The sequence below is a fragment of the Ochlerotatus camptorhynchus genome, unplaced genomic scaffold (assembly GCF_037179485.1).
Source record: "Ochlerotatus camptorhynchus isolate MF236.1 unplaced genomic scaffold, CSIRO-AGI_Acam_v1.1 ptg000008l, whole genome shotgun sequence".
NCBI classification, from domain to species: Eukaryota; Metazoa; Arthropoda; class Insecta; order Diptera; family Culicidae; genus Ochlerotatus; species Ochlerotatus camptorhynchus.
This window is the reverse complement of record NW_027040500.1, coordinates 2,728,107-2,745,882: the sequence shown is the minus strand read 5'-3', so window position 1 is coordinate 2,745,882 and position 17,776 is coordinate 2,728,107. Positions and strand designations below refer to the sequence as shown.

Below are 17,776 nucleotides of genomic sequence, written 5' to 3'. Positions count from 1 at the left end.
GCTTGCTGTATGGCTCTAAATATCTGGGAGTAGAAAGAGCGAGATTCCCCAACAATAGGTGCAGATTATGTACACACCCGTGACCATGAGGTGGAAAGAGCGGGAATCAAATTTCATTATCAGCTGAGGTTTTTGGAGCGATTAAAAGTGAAATCATTCCACGGTCGATGGAGGGAACTTCGTTTGTTTGGCTCGGAACATTCACGGGACAGCGAAAGTGACAATGACATATTTATAGCGATTTGTGAGGTGGTTGGTTGATGTCCCTAATTTCACGGAGGGAAAATAAACGATAGTCGTCCAACTGGCGCTTGTCTGGTATGATGATGTTTTTGGTAGAACCAGGAATGTCAAACGGTTCAAGGGTTCAATAGGAATCGGGGGGTGAAAATACACAACTCTCTATCGCGTTCGCAAGGTGAATCGGTTTTTATTTATATCCGTTTTATTTATGCTTTCATCGATCAAACAGTGAACCATGGGGTGGAATCCACCCATTTTCGATTCTAGGTTTTCCTGCTGCTGATTTCTTTGACCGTATGCAGGAAAAGAGTGGCGGGGATAGTTGGTTGGGTAATTCCAAGATTGCAGTGTTAAAAAACATTCTTGTGCCTTTTCCTTTCGCCCGGGTATTCTTAAAATTTAAATAGCAACTATGGATAATTTAGCAATCGGAAACTTGAGGCTTTCGTGCCGACTGCTGATAAACAACGGTGAAATTACGGTGCTGGATTCTAAAACTATAGTTACGGAAAGCGGGTTGCGATTTATTACATACCGAGTCGCGTTTCACCGCACCCTTTTCGATGCCCTCGGAGTGGGTTCCGCTTTTCCCTCGGGAGAAAGAGGTCTGCGCTTCCGGCCTGGAGCCATACCGGCCGAAGGAGGCAATCGATTTCGTGACGTTCGGCGGTGGCGGAGGCGGTGGGAGCGAAACATCAGCACCGCCATCGGGTGACGCACGGCGTCGACGACTCGCCCTTGCCGTCGGTAGGATTGGGCTATAGCTGCTCAGTTCTTCGTCGGCGGAGACGGTTGGGGTTGCTTCAGCGTTTCCGTGAATTAGCGTAGAGTTTTGTGGCGCCATTTTGCGGCGCATCTACGGGGGAGAAGGGAAAGAATATTTAATCAATAGAATGTTGCAGTCACGGAGAAAGTATTTTTTCCTTTCTCCAGTAGCTTTACGTAAAGAAAGAACAATTGTAAGGACGTTAGCGTTGTCGGCGTGATTTATAGTGTCTGTTATTGCTTGTCAGAAATTGAGGGACGATTGAGGTGAGTTGCGATTGGATTTACTTCAATGCGGATTTTTTGTTTTATAGAAAACGTTGCCTTAGCAATTAGTTTTCACAAACTAGGTTGGATCATACTTTTAAATATTTTGAAATGTTTCTTGTCATGTAGGTATGAATGATATGTGTAAAATGGCTTATGAATAAGTTGTTGAATTGATAGATTTTGCGCAATGTTTGCTACTTTCGATATTACTTAACATATATCTTCAGTTGATTACGTTCTAACGGACGCACCATGGTATGACCTTGATTAATTGCCTTCAAGTGATTGGAAAACACCACTCATCGATTAATCCTCATCGGTTGTACCTATGCTTTCATATGCCACTTAATGCGTATACATTTTCACACGTGTACCACACCGACACCTACACCTACTGATCCATAGATTAACTAGAGCGGAAAATGCCTCTTTTTGCTTCACTTCCACTTTGGTGAGTCATAGTCACTTCCACCATTTGTTAACCACCACTTGGACCAGGGTTTTTAGTAGTACAGTATGCCGCCCGGAATGGTAAACTTTCATTCATTATCAATTCACAACCTCCCAGCACCCAACAAATACATAAGTGGAAGTGGAAATCCCCTCAAAAGACCTCTAACGAACACCGAATGTATGTAGTAAATAAATCAATTGCACTACAACACTCATTGAACAAAAGATAAGCAACATAATTACGCGGCTACTAGCTGATTGAAGCGCTACTCTCGCTTCTCCTAACATTGTTCAATAGATCACCACCGAACCGTGCGCAGGCAGAGGCGGCGAGTTGATTATGTAGGTACCTTACTGCTGTCTGTTTTGGTTTGCTTGGGTTCGTCGCTTGTGCACAAAGGAAGGCGGTTCGATGGACCTAATCCATTTCCTGATATCTTAAAAGCCTCAATTTCTGTATTGAATTGTGGCTACAATGAATTTTAAGATGAATTAAAAATTCGATGACGTGATCCAGTGCACTTTCGATGCAATGACGGGCTATGATTGGAGGCAAGATGAAGAATTGAAGTCTCTTGAGTTATTACGTGCATAGCTGTAGTACGGTTAATGTGCTAATGAATGGATTGATGGCATGAATAAATTTAATTATTCAAAGAAAGTTGAAACTTCCCATTGCATGATTTTTGTATAGCAAGTACAATGATACTCTATTACAAGGTTTCTCAATCTATGGGCAGAAATTCAGGCAATTTGATCATAAATTATGATAATTCAAATTGAGCTGCCTATTGGTTTTTATTTCTTTGGAAAGTCAACTCGGCTGGGCCTTAAACGTAGTGGTGGAAATAAGGGAATCATCACTCAAAAATAACCCCCTCTTTATTCGATTTTGAGTTAGCCTCATCTGCCGTGTAGGACATTTTGACTTATGATAGGATTGTTATCATCATGTTGACCATTCCAGATAATTGTGTGTTGTCGTTTTCAAGATTATCATAAGAGTTGTCAGGCTGTTTTAATAGTTGTAAGGTCATTTTAGCGTTTTAATGCTATCCAGACCATTTTATTGAATTTTTATTATATTATATTATTATATTACTTAGCGATTACATATGTGGCCATTAAGTTAAACGCTCACTTGTTCCTTGTTGGGATGTGGGCAGCAATCTCTGTGTATGTAGACAAGGTTACCATGATGCAGATCACATTATTTGGTCTTGTGCTGGGCATCGTGGAGTCAGATCTGAGCTATACGATTCCCTTCGGGCTCGAGGTAGACAACCTAATGTTCCAGTTTGGGATATTTTGCTAGACACGATCTGAAGTTTAAAGAACTCGTATATGTTTTCTTGAAGAATATTAACCTTAGGTTGTAGTTTGATTAACTTTATGTTTGGTTTGTATTTTGTGTGTGTGGGTTTTTTTTTATGTTTGCTTTTGTAAGAATTGTTTAACTGCTTGTATCAGGTTGAATAGGAATAAGTTTATATTTTGAGAATAGTGTATCGTAATTCATATTTCAAATCTCGTACTCTCTCTCCCCATCCATACAATTGTAAATCTCCACTAACCTCGAAACGACCGTGACTAATCGGTCCAATTCCTTTAACTCTAGATTTAAGACATCAAATATGTATAAAACTAATAATAGCTTGGCTCAGTAAAGTTTATTCGATTGAGCCTGTACAAATAAATAAAATAAAATAAATAAAGGTATATATGTGACAAATTTTAGTGTATTGAAGTTTTGAAGGTTATTTTGGCGTTTTAAATAGTATTTTGAGGGTTTTCCGGAGCCATTTCAGCGTTTTGAGAACATTTTGATTTTTTATGGTTATTTTGCCGATAAAGTTTGGCCCGGAGTTTAATGATTTCATCGTTTTTTCGTTTTGTAATTTTTTTGTTTTGATACTACTCATGCGTTTCGATGATTCATTGAGGGTAAACAAAAACACTTCAAAATGGTGGGCCGCATCACAGACTTATATCGATAGCAAACGTAGCTTATTCGAATCTTAATTCTTTTGTCTGTAAAATTCTCGAACTTTCTGTAGGATACCCGCCATTAGGTTCCATACAGTATCCTCAGATACCTTAATGGCGACGTGCCTTCATCTACTTTTGAAATCATTGATGCCATTAGCTTTCCTCTTTGTTTCGAATAGTATCCGCTTAACCAGAGCAAGTACTTTTCTATTAGGCGAAGTTCTGGACAGTTTGGCGGATTGGCTGTTTTTAAGTGAAACTTTTCAGGGATTCGTGAAATATTTCAAACCTGTACACTAAAAGAAAAGTGTCCGAAATTTTACGCTGACAGGCTTTAGACGTATATAATTTGGGAAATGGATCAAAGATGAGACCGATCGGCTGGTAGTAGGGATCACCCTTTTGAAATGTTATTGTCTATGTTTGTCAAGACTCTATTGCGGTAGCCTCACAGTCACGAGGCCGATATTCACTGCAAAAAAAATCAACACTATACACCAATATCGAGTCATGAGACTGGATTGATCGATTTGTCGATTGGAAGCATCCTTTTGAATTGAAAAGCAAAATCATTTAGCGGAAAAGGTACGATAATGCTTTCCACATAATGTACTACCGTCACCGGTAACTCCAATTCCAAAATAAAGCCCAATTGCGTGTCTAATACTGGCACTGCCCTCAACTCCCTTCTCTCTAGCAGTTCTGTAGCACGTTTCATGTTGAATTACCCGAGTGCTATTAAATTGATTACACTCATATTATGGTAAAATGGATTTTTTCACAATTAATTTCTTTGGTGCATGGTCATACGGTGACGCTTTATGTACACTGAGTTCAAGAGCTTTTTTTATCCAGTACTGTGTAGTGCCTATACCTGTAATTCCTGCATGAATAATGGGACGACCTAACAGACCGCCCACGTTTTGACATTTTACCGTGACTCGTGCTTCTGCTGCTACCTTCTAGTGGGATATAATAGAATGATTTTCTGAGTGTTCCTTCATGAAGAAAATCGGAGCAAGGCAAGGCTTTACTTTGAAAAACAATTTGAACTCAGGCACTAGGTACTGTGAAAGGATTTACGCGTCACGCGGTAGAAAAAGACTCGAAGAAAGCAGCATACCGACTTCTCGGCATTGTGTTTGGGTCTTATCGGAGGCTTTTAATCACCATTTTTAATTAGTTTCTCGTGCTGAGGTTATTTGCATGAAAGTATAGTGAAAAAACAGAACGGAAACAATAACAACATGTGCCGAAGCTCCCATTCTGGAAAATGGGTACGCCCCGGTACGTGTTCACGAAGTGGAGCCCCCGTATGCTTCATTATACGTGGTCTATTATGCTAATATCATTTTGATTACAGGCGAAAATCACTTGCCTGACAGAGTACAAGGCACACGTTAGACCAACCGCTATATACCGGTTGAAATCAACATGGGCCCTGAAATCTGGTAATAAATCAGCACTGGTTTATTTCCTCTGAGGGCGCATGAGGTAAGGTACACCGGGGCAAGTGGGAACGGTGGATATATCTTATTTTAATGGAAATTTTTAGGGTCTAAGTTATAGTAACAAAGCCTACATTGGATATAACAAATTAGTTATTGTTTTCATCCCTATCATTCCCGGTCATTTTTGTCAACATATCTCCTTTAACTAGCAAAGAAAGTTAGACTTATACATCTTTATATGTACATCATTTTGTAAACATTTACTTGAAAAAGACCTGTTTTGTTGGCAGTAGGTGATCATCATAAGTATATTGAAGAAATTTTCACGATGAAAATTAAATGTTTTAGATAGTTTGCATCGATAGTACACAAGTCCCAAAAGCCAGGATATTTTGCAGCACCCGGTACAAAGTGTTTGAAACCAATATTATCTCTTTTTTTCGATCCTGACCACTTGCAGTCATTTCTGTTCAGAAAACATCACATTTCAATCTAATATAAATGTGACGATCACTAGGGTGCTTCATTGAAAAAAAGTGATACATTTCTGGTAGGCCACCATCCAGTTCGTATTATTGCCCAAAAATATGAACCTGTGCAAAAATTGGTAAAGATTGATGAAGGTTTTGAGGTCACAAAATGGTTTCAAATGCGTATGGGAATTATTATGAAAGAATTTCAAAAATCACTTATATCGCTCAAACTTTGCTTCTACATGTCAAAATTTTGAGAAAAAAATAATATGTTGCTGCTTAAAGTCTTCCCGCATAAACAATAACCATAAGAAGCGCCTAACCACTAATTCGGGATATCATCCCAACTTTATGTGGTATGGTCGTACCATCTATTTGTATTTGTATTTAAAATAATTCATCTGACAATTTAGTCTTAATGAATATATTAGAGCTAATTTAACACAGACCTAATCCGATTTGCAAAACGTTCGGTTGGTTCATTGAACTCGAAAAACTCTTCGACAGCCGTAAACGCACGAATACACGCTGAGATTGGTTCGTTGTTCCCAAACATGGTTCGGTGAAAATTTGGTTGCAGTAGCGTTGTATTCCGAAGAGATCTGCTCGGCACACGAAAGTTCAACATCGCAAGCAGGTCGGGGGCATCAGTTTCACCATTCAACAGCTTAGCAATAAGCAATGATTGCTGTACTTTCCGTCGTTGTTCCAGTGTGTCTAAGCACAACAGTCGGCATCTATCAGGATACGGCGGCAAATTGTCAGGATCACTCCACGGCAAGTTTCTCAGTGCCAGATAGCTATGATATCGTTAGTGTATGGTACCCATTTATTAGGGTTTTGTTACGATCAGTTTTACAGTATATCAAAAAATAGGGGAAATGGATGTAATGTCGGCCTAAATGCCCCTAATTTGGGCCCATACATACATTCAGCAATCGACTAAATTTTCAATAGCGACCAAAAATACCCATTAGTACTGTCCCAACAACGCGTTCATCTAGATAAAATTGATAAATAGCAGATTTTTAGCGATGGGTTCAATCCATAGGCCAACATTAGAGCCATTTCCCCTAAATAAATTTATTGTTCGATATTTCTCAAATAGGAAATTCTCGAGTACTTTTTCAAAAGGGACGTTTGCAACGCCACTCAGCAACACAACTTTGAAAATTGTGTTTTTATACATTGTATACTTCAACTAAAAAAAAGCTTCAAAGTGGTCAAGGTTTGGTCATCCTAATGGCGTCTAAAGTTAGAAAAATCCACTTTATTTGTATGCAAATCCTATTTAATTAGAAAATATCAAAGAATTTCAGAAAAAAAAGCACCTCAAATGTGTATATATTTCCAAAGTTCTTAATTTTTGCTTAATAAAAAAAATCGAAAATCGGTTGAAAAATGATTAAAGTTACTCATGATAGTATGAGGCCACTTACCCAAAATCGAGTTTTTTTTTTATCAATAACTTTAATTTTTGGGAGTGTTAGAACAATTTCAAATTTGATTTTATGGTGTGCTCGACTAGACTAACAACATGCAATAGGTCACTTTAAAAGTTATTTTTGTTGTGTAACACCGTGTAATTGGTATTTCTTTTGCTGGTCAGCTCGTTTGCCAGCTTTCACTCTGTGAAGGTTTAAAGTTGATCTGCCTACTTGAAATATTTTTCCTCTTAATATTTGAAATCACATTAATTGTTTTACATGAAATAAATCGCATGACGAGGCTCGGTAGCTCAGTGGTTACCGTTTCTGCTTACTAAGCAGAAGGTCGGGAGTTCAATCCCAGGCGCCGTCCCCTTCCTTGCAATTTTTCACTTTGCCTTATTCTGTATACCCACTAGATTTTAATGAAAACAAATTCTTCTTTAACACCGATCGCATCACTTACCACCACAGTGTGGGTCCTGATCTTAAAAATAGAAATTGGATGAGTGCGCGCGCGTGTGTGTGTGTGTGTGTTTGTGTATTATAATCGTTCTACCAAAAAACGATCCCTGCGTGTGCGTGCAACCTCTCCCCACATTCCAACATCCCAGTGATTTCTCGTGAAAGCGCAGAGGATTTCTCGGTTTCCTTCACAGCGAGTACCACGTCAACACATTCCTTCCCATTTCCTAGTTGACCTGCATTCGGACACGGCCGGCGCTGGTATTGCTAAATATTAGATCTCCAGTTCTTATACATTGAGGATGAATGTTAGTCCCAAACATCATCTGTTGGTTCTCTGTGTAATTGCAGCTGATCTGGTAATAACAGAGCAGCAACCGTGGGCGGGGTCAATCTGATTTTTTTTTTTACATGAAATAAATCGCAAAATGCATTATTGAACAACGGAAAATTTTGTTTTTGTTTGAATCATTCACCACTTTTAGAATAATAGGCCATAGAGCTCATATCTAAGGTGGCGTGATCAACTTCACTCCTAATTAGCTGATTTCAAAAATAGCCAGATTTTTTAAAATGAATTTTGAATATTTATGGATAAATTACAAAAATAGCATCTGAGAGCTATAGTAGTAAATGTTTTAAAGGTATTTATTTCTAAAGCAAAAAATCATAATGCCTTGTTACACAGTAAAAAATTAATTTTAATATTACATCCAAGAGGATGCACTTCAGTCATGTTGCATATCTCATGTAATTTTTATGGTCATACAAATAAACAAATGCAGTAAAAGCAACGTAATGTCAGTCCATGCACTGTATTAATGATAATTTTGTCCTTTTTGGCAAGTAATATTACACCATATTTTCGACACGATTGAAGTGCATCCACATTGATGTGATATTAAAATTAATTTTTTGCTGTGTAGTGCATGTTATGTATCCAAAGTAATCAGCTTCTTCAAGGAGTTCAATAAATTGTAAAAATCACAGATTTAACAATTTTTCGCGGGTATTGAAACATTTTCAGAATCCCAGATCTTGCTATATTTTTTAGATTCTGTGGCTTTTAAAAATATCCGTGTCTTGGTCAGAGGTGGTAACAGTACATTTTTTGAAAAACCATCGTCCAGAGCGAAACAAAACAACAGCACACGGGCGGCCGTTTATAACTACATTCCAAGCGAACAGCGGAGATAGAGAATAAATAAAATCTCGCAGCCTGATTTTTCCTAACAGTTTATTGTAATAAAATTTTAGCTGCAGGCTTGCGTGTGACAGTAAATTACCAACTCCCTTATTTACGCATAATTTTAACATCAATGCTTATGAGTGGTCAGTCTTCATTCTTATCTTTTAATTCCATGCAATAAACATCAAATAAATGCAGTAATTAGCCAGAAATCAGCAAAATTCTACACGACATAAATTTATGTCGCGCGCGCCGCCGGTCTTGTCTACTTCTTTGTGCGAAAATGTTCTGTCGCTGGCAGAAAACAGTTAAGAAATGTCATGACATTTTTGCCGCTTGCCAGTTTGTTGTGTGTCGTCAAAATGGTTATCGCAAAAAGTATCAAATGTTAAGGAAAAAATGTTAAACTCCAGGACTCGTGCCACCACTGGGTCTTGGTCAAACAATCCTCGATCAGGAAATTAAAAAAAGGCATGACCTAGACGATGGAAAGTTTGTTGATTTCGAAGAAAAAAAAAAGATTCAATATCACAGATTTAGAAAATAAAATATTGATATTTTTATGTATTATAGTCACATTATAAAATGTAATTCGTGACTTGTCCGGGGATGACTTTTGAACTCGTGACCTTTAGAGTGAGAGGCATGAATGCTAACTAATTCCGTCCACTAGATTGGGACTTTACTATTTGATATTTATTTTAAGAACCAGGGCAGAGTCCGGTTAGAGTTAGAGGCATTATTGAAGAATATGGATTTAAAATTAGTGGTATGTCAAAGTTTACTCCAGAGTCCTGTTAAATACCATTAGGGAGCATTTTTGCTCCAAATCGTGAATCGATCAGAATCGACCTTCCCCGATTTCCATAAATCTTTGCATAATTGTTCAATTTGTGCTGGTATTTGACCATTGGAATTTTTAAATAAATCGAAGCATGATATCTTTTTTCTTCTTTCAATTAAAATAACTGCTGATACAAAGTAGTGGGAAAATAGAAAAGTTGTGGGAAATTTTAGTTTAAAAAAAAATCTATAAAAATTCTGTTCTAATATTTTTTGAATAATTGGTGGAATTGAGATTTTTGTGTTCAAATCCCACCGTTTGCCATATATTTATTCATAAAATTTCTCACACACAAGCTTGTTCGATCGATTATGTGTGCTTTGCATCTTACTATCTTCTATTTTTTTTTTTCCAAAAAACAATCTATATAAATAAATAATCAATTTGTTCATCCGTATGGCATACCTGTTGGAAGGGTCAATAATTATTATCTATACGCACTGAAAAGCATTTTAGACATTAACAGGTAGTCAATAGTTAGTGCAGAGTTCATATAATGTTCAACGCATCGTCATGGAAATAACCTGGGGGGACTTAATCCTCCACTACTGTGTGATTAGGGAAGTCAAGAAATTTTCCAATCCAAAAAAATCATAGACCGGTTCGGGAATCGCCGAACCGACTGAGCTCCTGAATAAGAATAACTTTTATTTCAACATATTTTTATTGAGCTTTCACAAAATTGGGCCAATAATAAAATAAATCTAAATTTTCAACTCCAACTGGTAGGTCGCAAGCTGATCCTAGGTGTGGCGAGAAATTCTGATAAATGTGGATGTCTACGAGAAACTCTACCAAGCTGAGCCAGAGGTGGTAAATGTCATAGAAATTATATCAGGATAAAAAGACATGACATGTTTCTCCCATAAAAAGTCTTACCACCTCTGAGACTGAGACACGTGTCTTTCTTGTTCATGGTACCTATATAGTAAATGAAAATATAATCTTAAATTTTTCATGACATCTTCGCAACCACAATAATCACAATAAAATTAAATATGGTTGAATGGAAGGAAGAAATGTACAAACAGAAACCGGCTGAACTCATGGAAACGTACCGCAGCATTAGTCGAAGTTCACAGCTTTTACCGGAAATGAATATTAACAATCGTAGGCCAAATATACCCATCTGTTTTATTAAAAAAAAACATAGCTTTCTAATTGTTCGCTTCGATTTAAAAATGGCCTTTTTCTGCTTGGAACTATAATTTAAATCGCTCTGGAAAGATAAAATGCATAATTTTATGGTTGTTTTGTTTGTCCCACAAATAAATAAATATTAAGTCACAACCAGTAGCTACGGATTTAATTTGCAAATCCAGTTACATCTGTTACACAACTGATAATAACCGCTTAACAACGTTATTGTACTACACCCAGTTCTCCCATCGTAAAGCAACAATTCCTTTCCCTAGCATAAAATCGTAACAAATTAAATCTTCGGTAGTGCTATCACATACCATAAACACCTGACTGCGATCTTACAAAGACCCAAAATATTTCACCTGCTTTTCTACTGTTCATGAAAACCGAAACCGAAGTGCGGCTCCTCGCCGATGACGAACTCGACGGTGACTTGAGCGACGCGACGACGATTTGACTAGCGGTGCACAGCGTCGGACAATGGCATCGAACCCCAAAGACCTACCGGCTGCCACCCGCCTTCGATTACGTACACCGTCGTCGACAATGGCGCGAGCGTAGCAATACGAGATAATTGAAAGGTGTGTAATCTCACTCGCTACTGGTTTGCAAACAGTCTCTTTTTCTCGCGATTTTCATTCTCCGGCCTTTTCCATCTTTTTCGCAAACAAACAATTTCCAGAGAAAATATGCTGCTCGGTGCGAGAAAACCGTGAAATCAAATCTAGTGAAATTATGAAATATTTGCATGGTTCCCAAGTGCAGCTCAGCAGCAGCAATTAAGAGAGCTCAAGAAAAAGAAAATAACCATCAGATGCACCAACAATTACCCTGTTACACACATTTTTCCATGATAGCCGTATCATATTGCACTACCAGCCAGTAGCGCACAGTGGCAATTGTTGCTGTATGCAAATTTTTGGCCCAGAAAATACACAGGCAATTTTCCAATCATTCTCATATGAAGCGTTTAATTAAAAGCCTGCGCACAATTGAAATCGATCGAAATTAGTTACATCAATAGGAGCTATGAGAAATCGAAAAGAAGAAGAAGACGATTTGAATGTTTGTACTTTGAATTAGGTAGAGCTTGGGAGCCAAGGTGGGTTATACAATTCGAGGACGTGACGGTTTGGCCCTCGGCGGACGGTATTGAATTGGTCAAAATCAAACCAATTTCAAACTCAACGAACCACGTGGATGAGATGCGTCTCGTTTTTGTTTTTCGTGTGAATGCGTTTCGCCACCTGTGCAAGGGTAATTTCAGATAAATTAATGATGGGAAAGTAATTTCTTCTTCTTGCCACTCGTGTGTACAGTCTCCGATGCGCTTACAAGCTACCACGCTGATGATGGTTAACTTATTTGCTTAAATTGATGATGGCAATATAGAATCTGTGTGGCTCGTGCGAGCGTAGCAGCGTAGGTATCAATTTAAAGCTGTTGCGATTTCGTATATTGATAATTATGAGCAAAACAAACGCAGTTTACAATTATTCACGAAAAGTGGATCCAATAAAATTGCTCGCTGTAATTAAGCCTGACCAACAAAAAGCAGCTATTGTAAGCGCAGTTATATCTTTAAGTTGAGAAAAGCAAGGACAGATCAGTTGAGGAGATTTTGAGAAGCAAAAAATATGCTATAATAGCGTTTCTCAGTCTGTGGGTCGTGACACACGCAAACCGTATTATGCAAAAGTAGTCCGGATAATAATTTTAGCCAGATATCCTTCTTTTTTAAATACATAGGGTTATGGGACGTTTAACTAGGCCTATGCTCTCAAGCTAATAAAAGTTCACTGTTCAATTAAATTGGTGATCCGTAAACAAATAACTTATGGGACGAATTGAGTACTTTTCACGTTCTTTTTCTAAGTGAAAAACTGATGCTTAATTTCTATTTCATTCGGTGTTCTAGCTGCCATGTCACTAGCTAATCTGCGTTTGCTTGGCATTGAGGAACAAGTTTCAGTTTTATAGAACGGTGAAATTACTACTCAAATAAAGAAAGCTGATCGAGGGGACGAATTCACATCCATATTTGTTTTCTGAAAAGTTTCAAGTGATAATGGTATGTTTTATAATTCCTTACCGAATCCAATTGTAAAGGAAATGATAAACTTATGTTAGCTCGCATATTATCAGTAGAGTTTCGTCTGCAGGTCGATTAGGTATATGTTGAGATATGATTATAAACAAAATTGATGGATGCTTATTGGACCTAAATGTGGGCCATTTACCCTATATCTCGATCTTGATTATCAATGTCAGTTATTTCTTTGAAACTTTATCAATTTTTATTTCTTATCCTAACTCGTGACTTTTTCCAATCTCAAGACTGGAACAATTTTGTATATCCGGGATTTGTTGAATTTATCTATTTAAGTCCATCTTGTATTTTTCCGAAGACCGAAACCTCTCAAAAATATTAAATAACAAGCACCAGAGTTTTAACAAATTGCCTTGATATCTCATTTTTTCCAAAGATCCACAATCATGACCATTTTTTTTTAGCTCCATGAGCTTGTACATATTAATATTTAAGCACTTCTAATGCAGCAAATGACCCAAACTTTAAACCCTTTCCAATATGGTATGTGTTTGGTACCATCAAAAGGGGTAACTTGCGGTGTGTAACAAGGCTGTAATAGGCTATTAGGTATGCACAGAAAAAAAAAATCTGAATTTAACTGGTGATGTAAACATCTATGCATGCAAACATTCATACATGCAAACTTCCTTTTCACGTAAAGAAGCAACTTGCAGGAAATGTTAATGTCCTATCATTTTCCGTAGCGAATAATATAAGTTGACCTTGCAGACGTGTTCTATCTAAGCTTTCGACTATTCAAGGAAGCACTTGCCACGATTCTCTCCAATTCCAGTTCAGCAGAAAAAGCATATGAAATCGATTTATTATAAGAAAATCTTGCATCCCCCGGTTGGGTGTGGCTTTGTCAATCATGGAGTAGCAACTAACTAAGATATGTGAGGTCATTCAAACTTAAGCTCAAGCTCAAGCACGATGGGTTTTGGTTCTAGTTTGAAACTGACCACTCCCTCGGGGGTTGATGTGGTCAGTCTAGTGTAGAAAACTCAATAATAGTGCTGGGAGTACTCGGAAATCCAGCAGGTATCCAAAATCTGGATCCACCAGATATCCGGACAGCAAATTACAGGATATCCAGATTTCCAAATATTATCGGATATTGTAATGAATTTTGATAAAATAATAACAAATATATTTCTAGCACTGAGCTTCTTTTATTTCTTTATTTTTTTATTCAACAATTCCGGACTGATTTGAGATCAGGGCACTACTACTTGTGTATAAAATGATTTCAATTCCCGATTTTTCGCGAATAAAAGCCCACTTCGCTTTTTTCCTCTATTCGGGACATAAATCCTCTGCGACCAGTTATTTGATCTATTGTGGTATACCCCGTGTCCTTAGTTTATTGCATGTCGTATTACTCCATCACTATTGAGAAATGATGAAGTATTCGGTTTTGATACATTTGTCATACTTGCCTTTGTCGCAAGAATCCGAGTCCCGCTCTTTATATCCTTCGGAGTGGTGAAACACCCTCCAAAAGTGCGCCCCTCTGTAATTCAAAAACGGATTCTTTTGTAATAAAATCAAGCAATAAAATTGATAATGTCCATGCATCAGAATCCTAGTCTTAACCACTTCAAACTAGAGAACAGCGAATAAAAAATTATAACTCACGTAGATGAAAATAACTACCTAACTAATTTTTTCATAAATAAGTGAAAAGGGCTAGGATGTGTTACTTTGATTATATCAACAGTCCTGTTACCCTAGTTTGAAGTAGTTCGGACTAGGCTTCGGTGGTTTATGCCAGTAACGCACCACGAAAAGGTAATCTTTCAGGCGTTACTGGACTCAATCCGGATTAAAGTCCCAGCACTAATGACTGGATGTGGCCAATGTGGTACTGGGCACTCGGTTTGACTATCTTTAATATATATTTTTAAATCTATTGTAATGTGATGTGTCGCATGATGCGTTTTGGCGAATGTGATTTGATGTGTCGCATGATGGATATAAGCCCTAGTCAGGAATTGACCACTTTTTCGGAGGTACCCGGAACACGTGTGGATGTGGCCAATATGGTCCTGGGCACTCAATTTGGCTGTCACTGATCATGTTTTTCAACTCGGATGTATTTTGATGTGTAGCATTATGGGATTTGGTTCTAATCAGGAAGGTCACTTCTTCGGGGGTTGCCAACCCAAGTAACAATTTTAGTTTTATAAGGGTTCTGGAGACCATGATTTAGACTTGTAGCATGCTTTAAAACCTCGATAAAACTTGTAATGTTACTTGGGAAAACATCACCAGATGTGGTCAATGGGGCAATCGGTTTCTCTGTCATTGATCTTGTTTTTTTTTTTAGATTCTGATATCACAAGGGAGTTTTGGTTCTAGTCAGGACCTATCCACTTTTCAAGGAATTTACTTTTGTTTAAACTCTCATGTGATTTGAGGCGTCGCATAATGATGTTTGATTAGCTCAGAAACTGGCCACTTTGCCAGGGGTACTGACCAATATCGTCCTGGGCATTCGATATGATCTCATGTGACTCGAGGTGTCATTTGGTACGTTTTAGGTAACCTCCACTCTCGTAATCCCTACTCACCGGAACATGTTCCGGTCATGTCTCTGGAACCAGTTGACCAATTCAAAAAAACTTCAAGCGACAGCCCTATGGGGTTGTACGCAATGGTGACGAAGGACTACGTTGTCTTATATAATGAATATTATTTGTTAACTGCAGCAGGAGCTTGTGCTTTGTGTAGGAATAGGAATTTGAGTGGGGTTTTTTTCTGTTTATACTCTTTAGTATGACGTGCTTGACATAGATGGCCCACAGCAACTCACGAAGAGCTACTGATTCCGATCAATAGCGGTGCGGCTTCTTCCTCCTTCTGTGGATGCTCATGTGGCCTGCAGCTCACTGCCTTTCGTTGTGTACTGGAGAACAATGTTCAACGCCACGCGCCAAAAGCAGTGCTGCTGCTGCAGCTGATACCGGCGACCGGACACCACCACACACGGTGATTGGAACTGACTCCGATCAGCGGTTGAGGCCAGCCTTGGTAGCTAGCTGCTTGCGGGGAGCGTTTCGTTGTGAACTGGAGTTCACCACCACTCACAACACGATGATTGAATAAACACTGGATGAGACCGGATGGAATTCAACTTTGAAATCTGTGTTTGGGAAATAGCTTTTCGCAGGCACTCGGAGATAATTTTTTAATTATCAAAGCAACAGTTGCACATTTGTGCAATTTTTGATTGTGACATTTTGAAAAATGGCAAAGTTTTCAATTGAACTGATGCGTAGAATTATTTCTGATCGATTGATGATAAAGTTATTGAAATTGGTTCAGGGGCAGCTGAGTTATTAACTTTTAAAATCTTTCATAATTTTGTTACATGTTCCATTTTTGGTTTTTACAAAGTATACCCCCATACAAAAAATTCAATGTCGTTGTATAGGATCATTGTACCTATCATTTTGTGGTTGTTGTGTCCATTTTAATTTAGTTATTGTTGAGAAACATAACCTACAAAATTTTGATCTCGTCTAGCTTTATCGATTGGTATATGACACTTGGCCCTCTGGGCTTAAAATAAAAATCGATTTTTCAAAGCTATATGTATACCTTTCTCTGTAAAAAGGGTAAAAGTGTAATCTAGAGAAGAGATCTAGCACTAAATAACTCTGTGATTTATAAAACAGTAGCAAAGGCTTTCTTTCACTTAATTCCACTTGATTCATTTTGGTATCTATATGACCGATACGTATATCGACTATAATGTGCAGTCTTCAATGTTTTCATCAGTGTCATTCACACTAAAGACTTATCAAAGCAGAGCCGTACTGAGTATCAATGCTACCGACGCCAAGAAGGCAGCTTCCACACATGGACCCTACCTATCGACCCATCAACTCATGAACCGGGGACCAACGGCTTTGATTCCGGAAGGCGTGATCAGAGATGTTATGCCTCAGAACATTCCGGCGGCGCCGACTGGGATTGAACCCAGTGATCATACCTGTGATCTTGACATTTTTAAATATGGGATGAGTACTTAAGGGGGTTTGGTTTAGATAAGTCTGTTCTACACAGCAAAAAATGGTCCATATTTTTCATGTTAACTTTTTGCTAAAGTAAAGCAGTCACATACCAAAAGCTGTAATTTTACAGGAATAATTTCATTACATGCTCCATTTTTTATGGTTTGTAGAAGATTACTACGAATGTAATTTTCATTCTTTGTTAATGTGTGGTTATGATCTGGATTTGCGGGCGAGTTTTAATTTTTTAGGGGAAAATGTATGGGAAACTAAACGGACCTATTAATTTGCTTGAAACTTTTGAACATTTTTTAAACACTGAATTTTTGGTGAGTACAATGCGTATATGTATTCTGATGCATGTGGACATCTAGTCGAGTATTACACAGCAACATTTTTTTTTTGATATCACATAAAAGTGGATGCACTTCAATCTTGTCAAAAATATGGTTTAATATTACTTGCCAAAAAAAGACAAAATTATCATTAATACAGCGCATGAACTGACATTACGCTGCTTTTACTGCATTTGTTTATTTTTGCAACCATAAAAATTACATGAGATTTTCGCTCCACAATACTTAAACGATTCCAAATCGGATCCTGACTAACCTCTCAAAATTTGAACCCATTTTGTGAGAAACTGAGATGGCACAAACCATTTGAAGTTTGTATGGGAATTACTATGGTAAAACCAAGATTTTTGTTCATGTCTATCTAATAATTCACCATATCGGTCTGCTTCAAAAGTTTTCAACTGTACTTGTAGGAATTTTTTTCAGCTACAACTTTGCTCAAGACCACTTTTTGATTAAATGCAAGGATCGAAAGTTATCAATGGTTCAATGCGCTGATGTCTTATGATCATGCTCAATCAACTGCTCAGCAGGCAACATTGGTGTTTCTGGGGCGTTCAATAGGACACACAAATCATGGCTACTATGTCACACTGC

The 17,776-nt window shown here is 37.9% G+C and overlaps 1 protein-coding gene across 1 annotated transcript in view; it reads right to left on the bottom strand.

The window, feature by feature from the left end:
- meru overlaps window positions 1-17,776 on the bottom strand; it is a 51,298-nt gene that overhangs the window by 18,303 nt on the left and 15,219 nt on the right. The window contains exon 2 of the mRNA XM_065218120.1: window positions 779-1,099. Within this exon, the coding sequence (XP_065074192.1) occupies window positions 779-1,099 (321 nt within the window). The remainder of the gene's footprint in view (window positions 1-778; window positions 1,100-17,776) is intronic.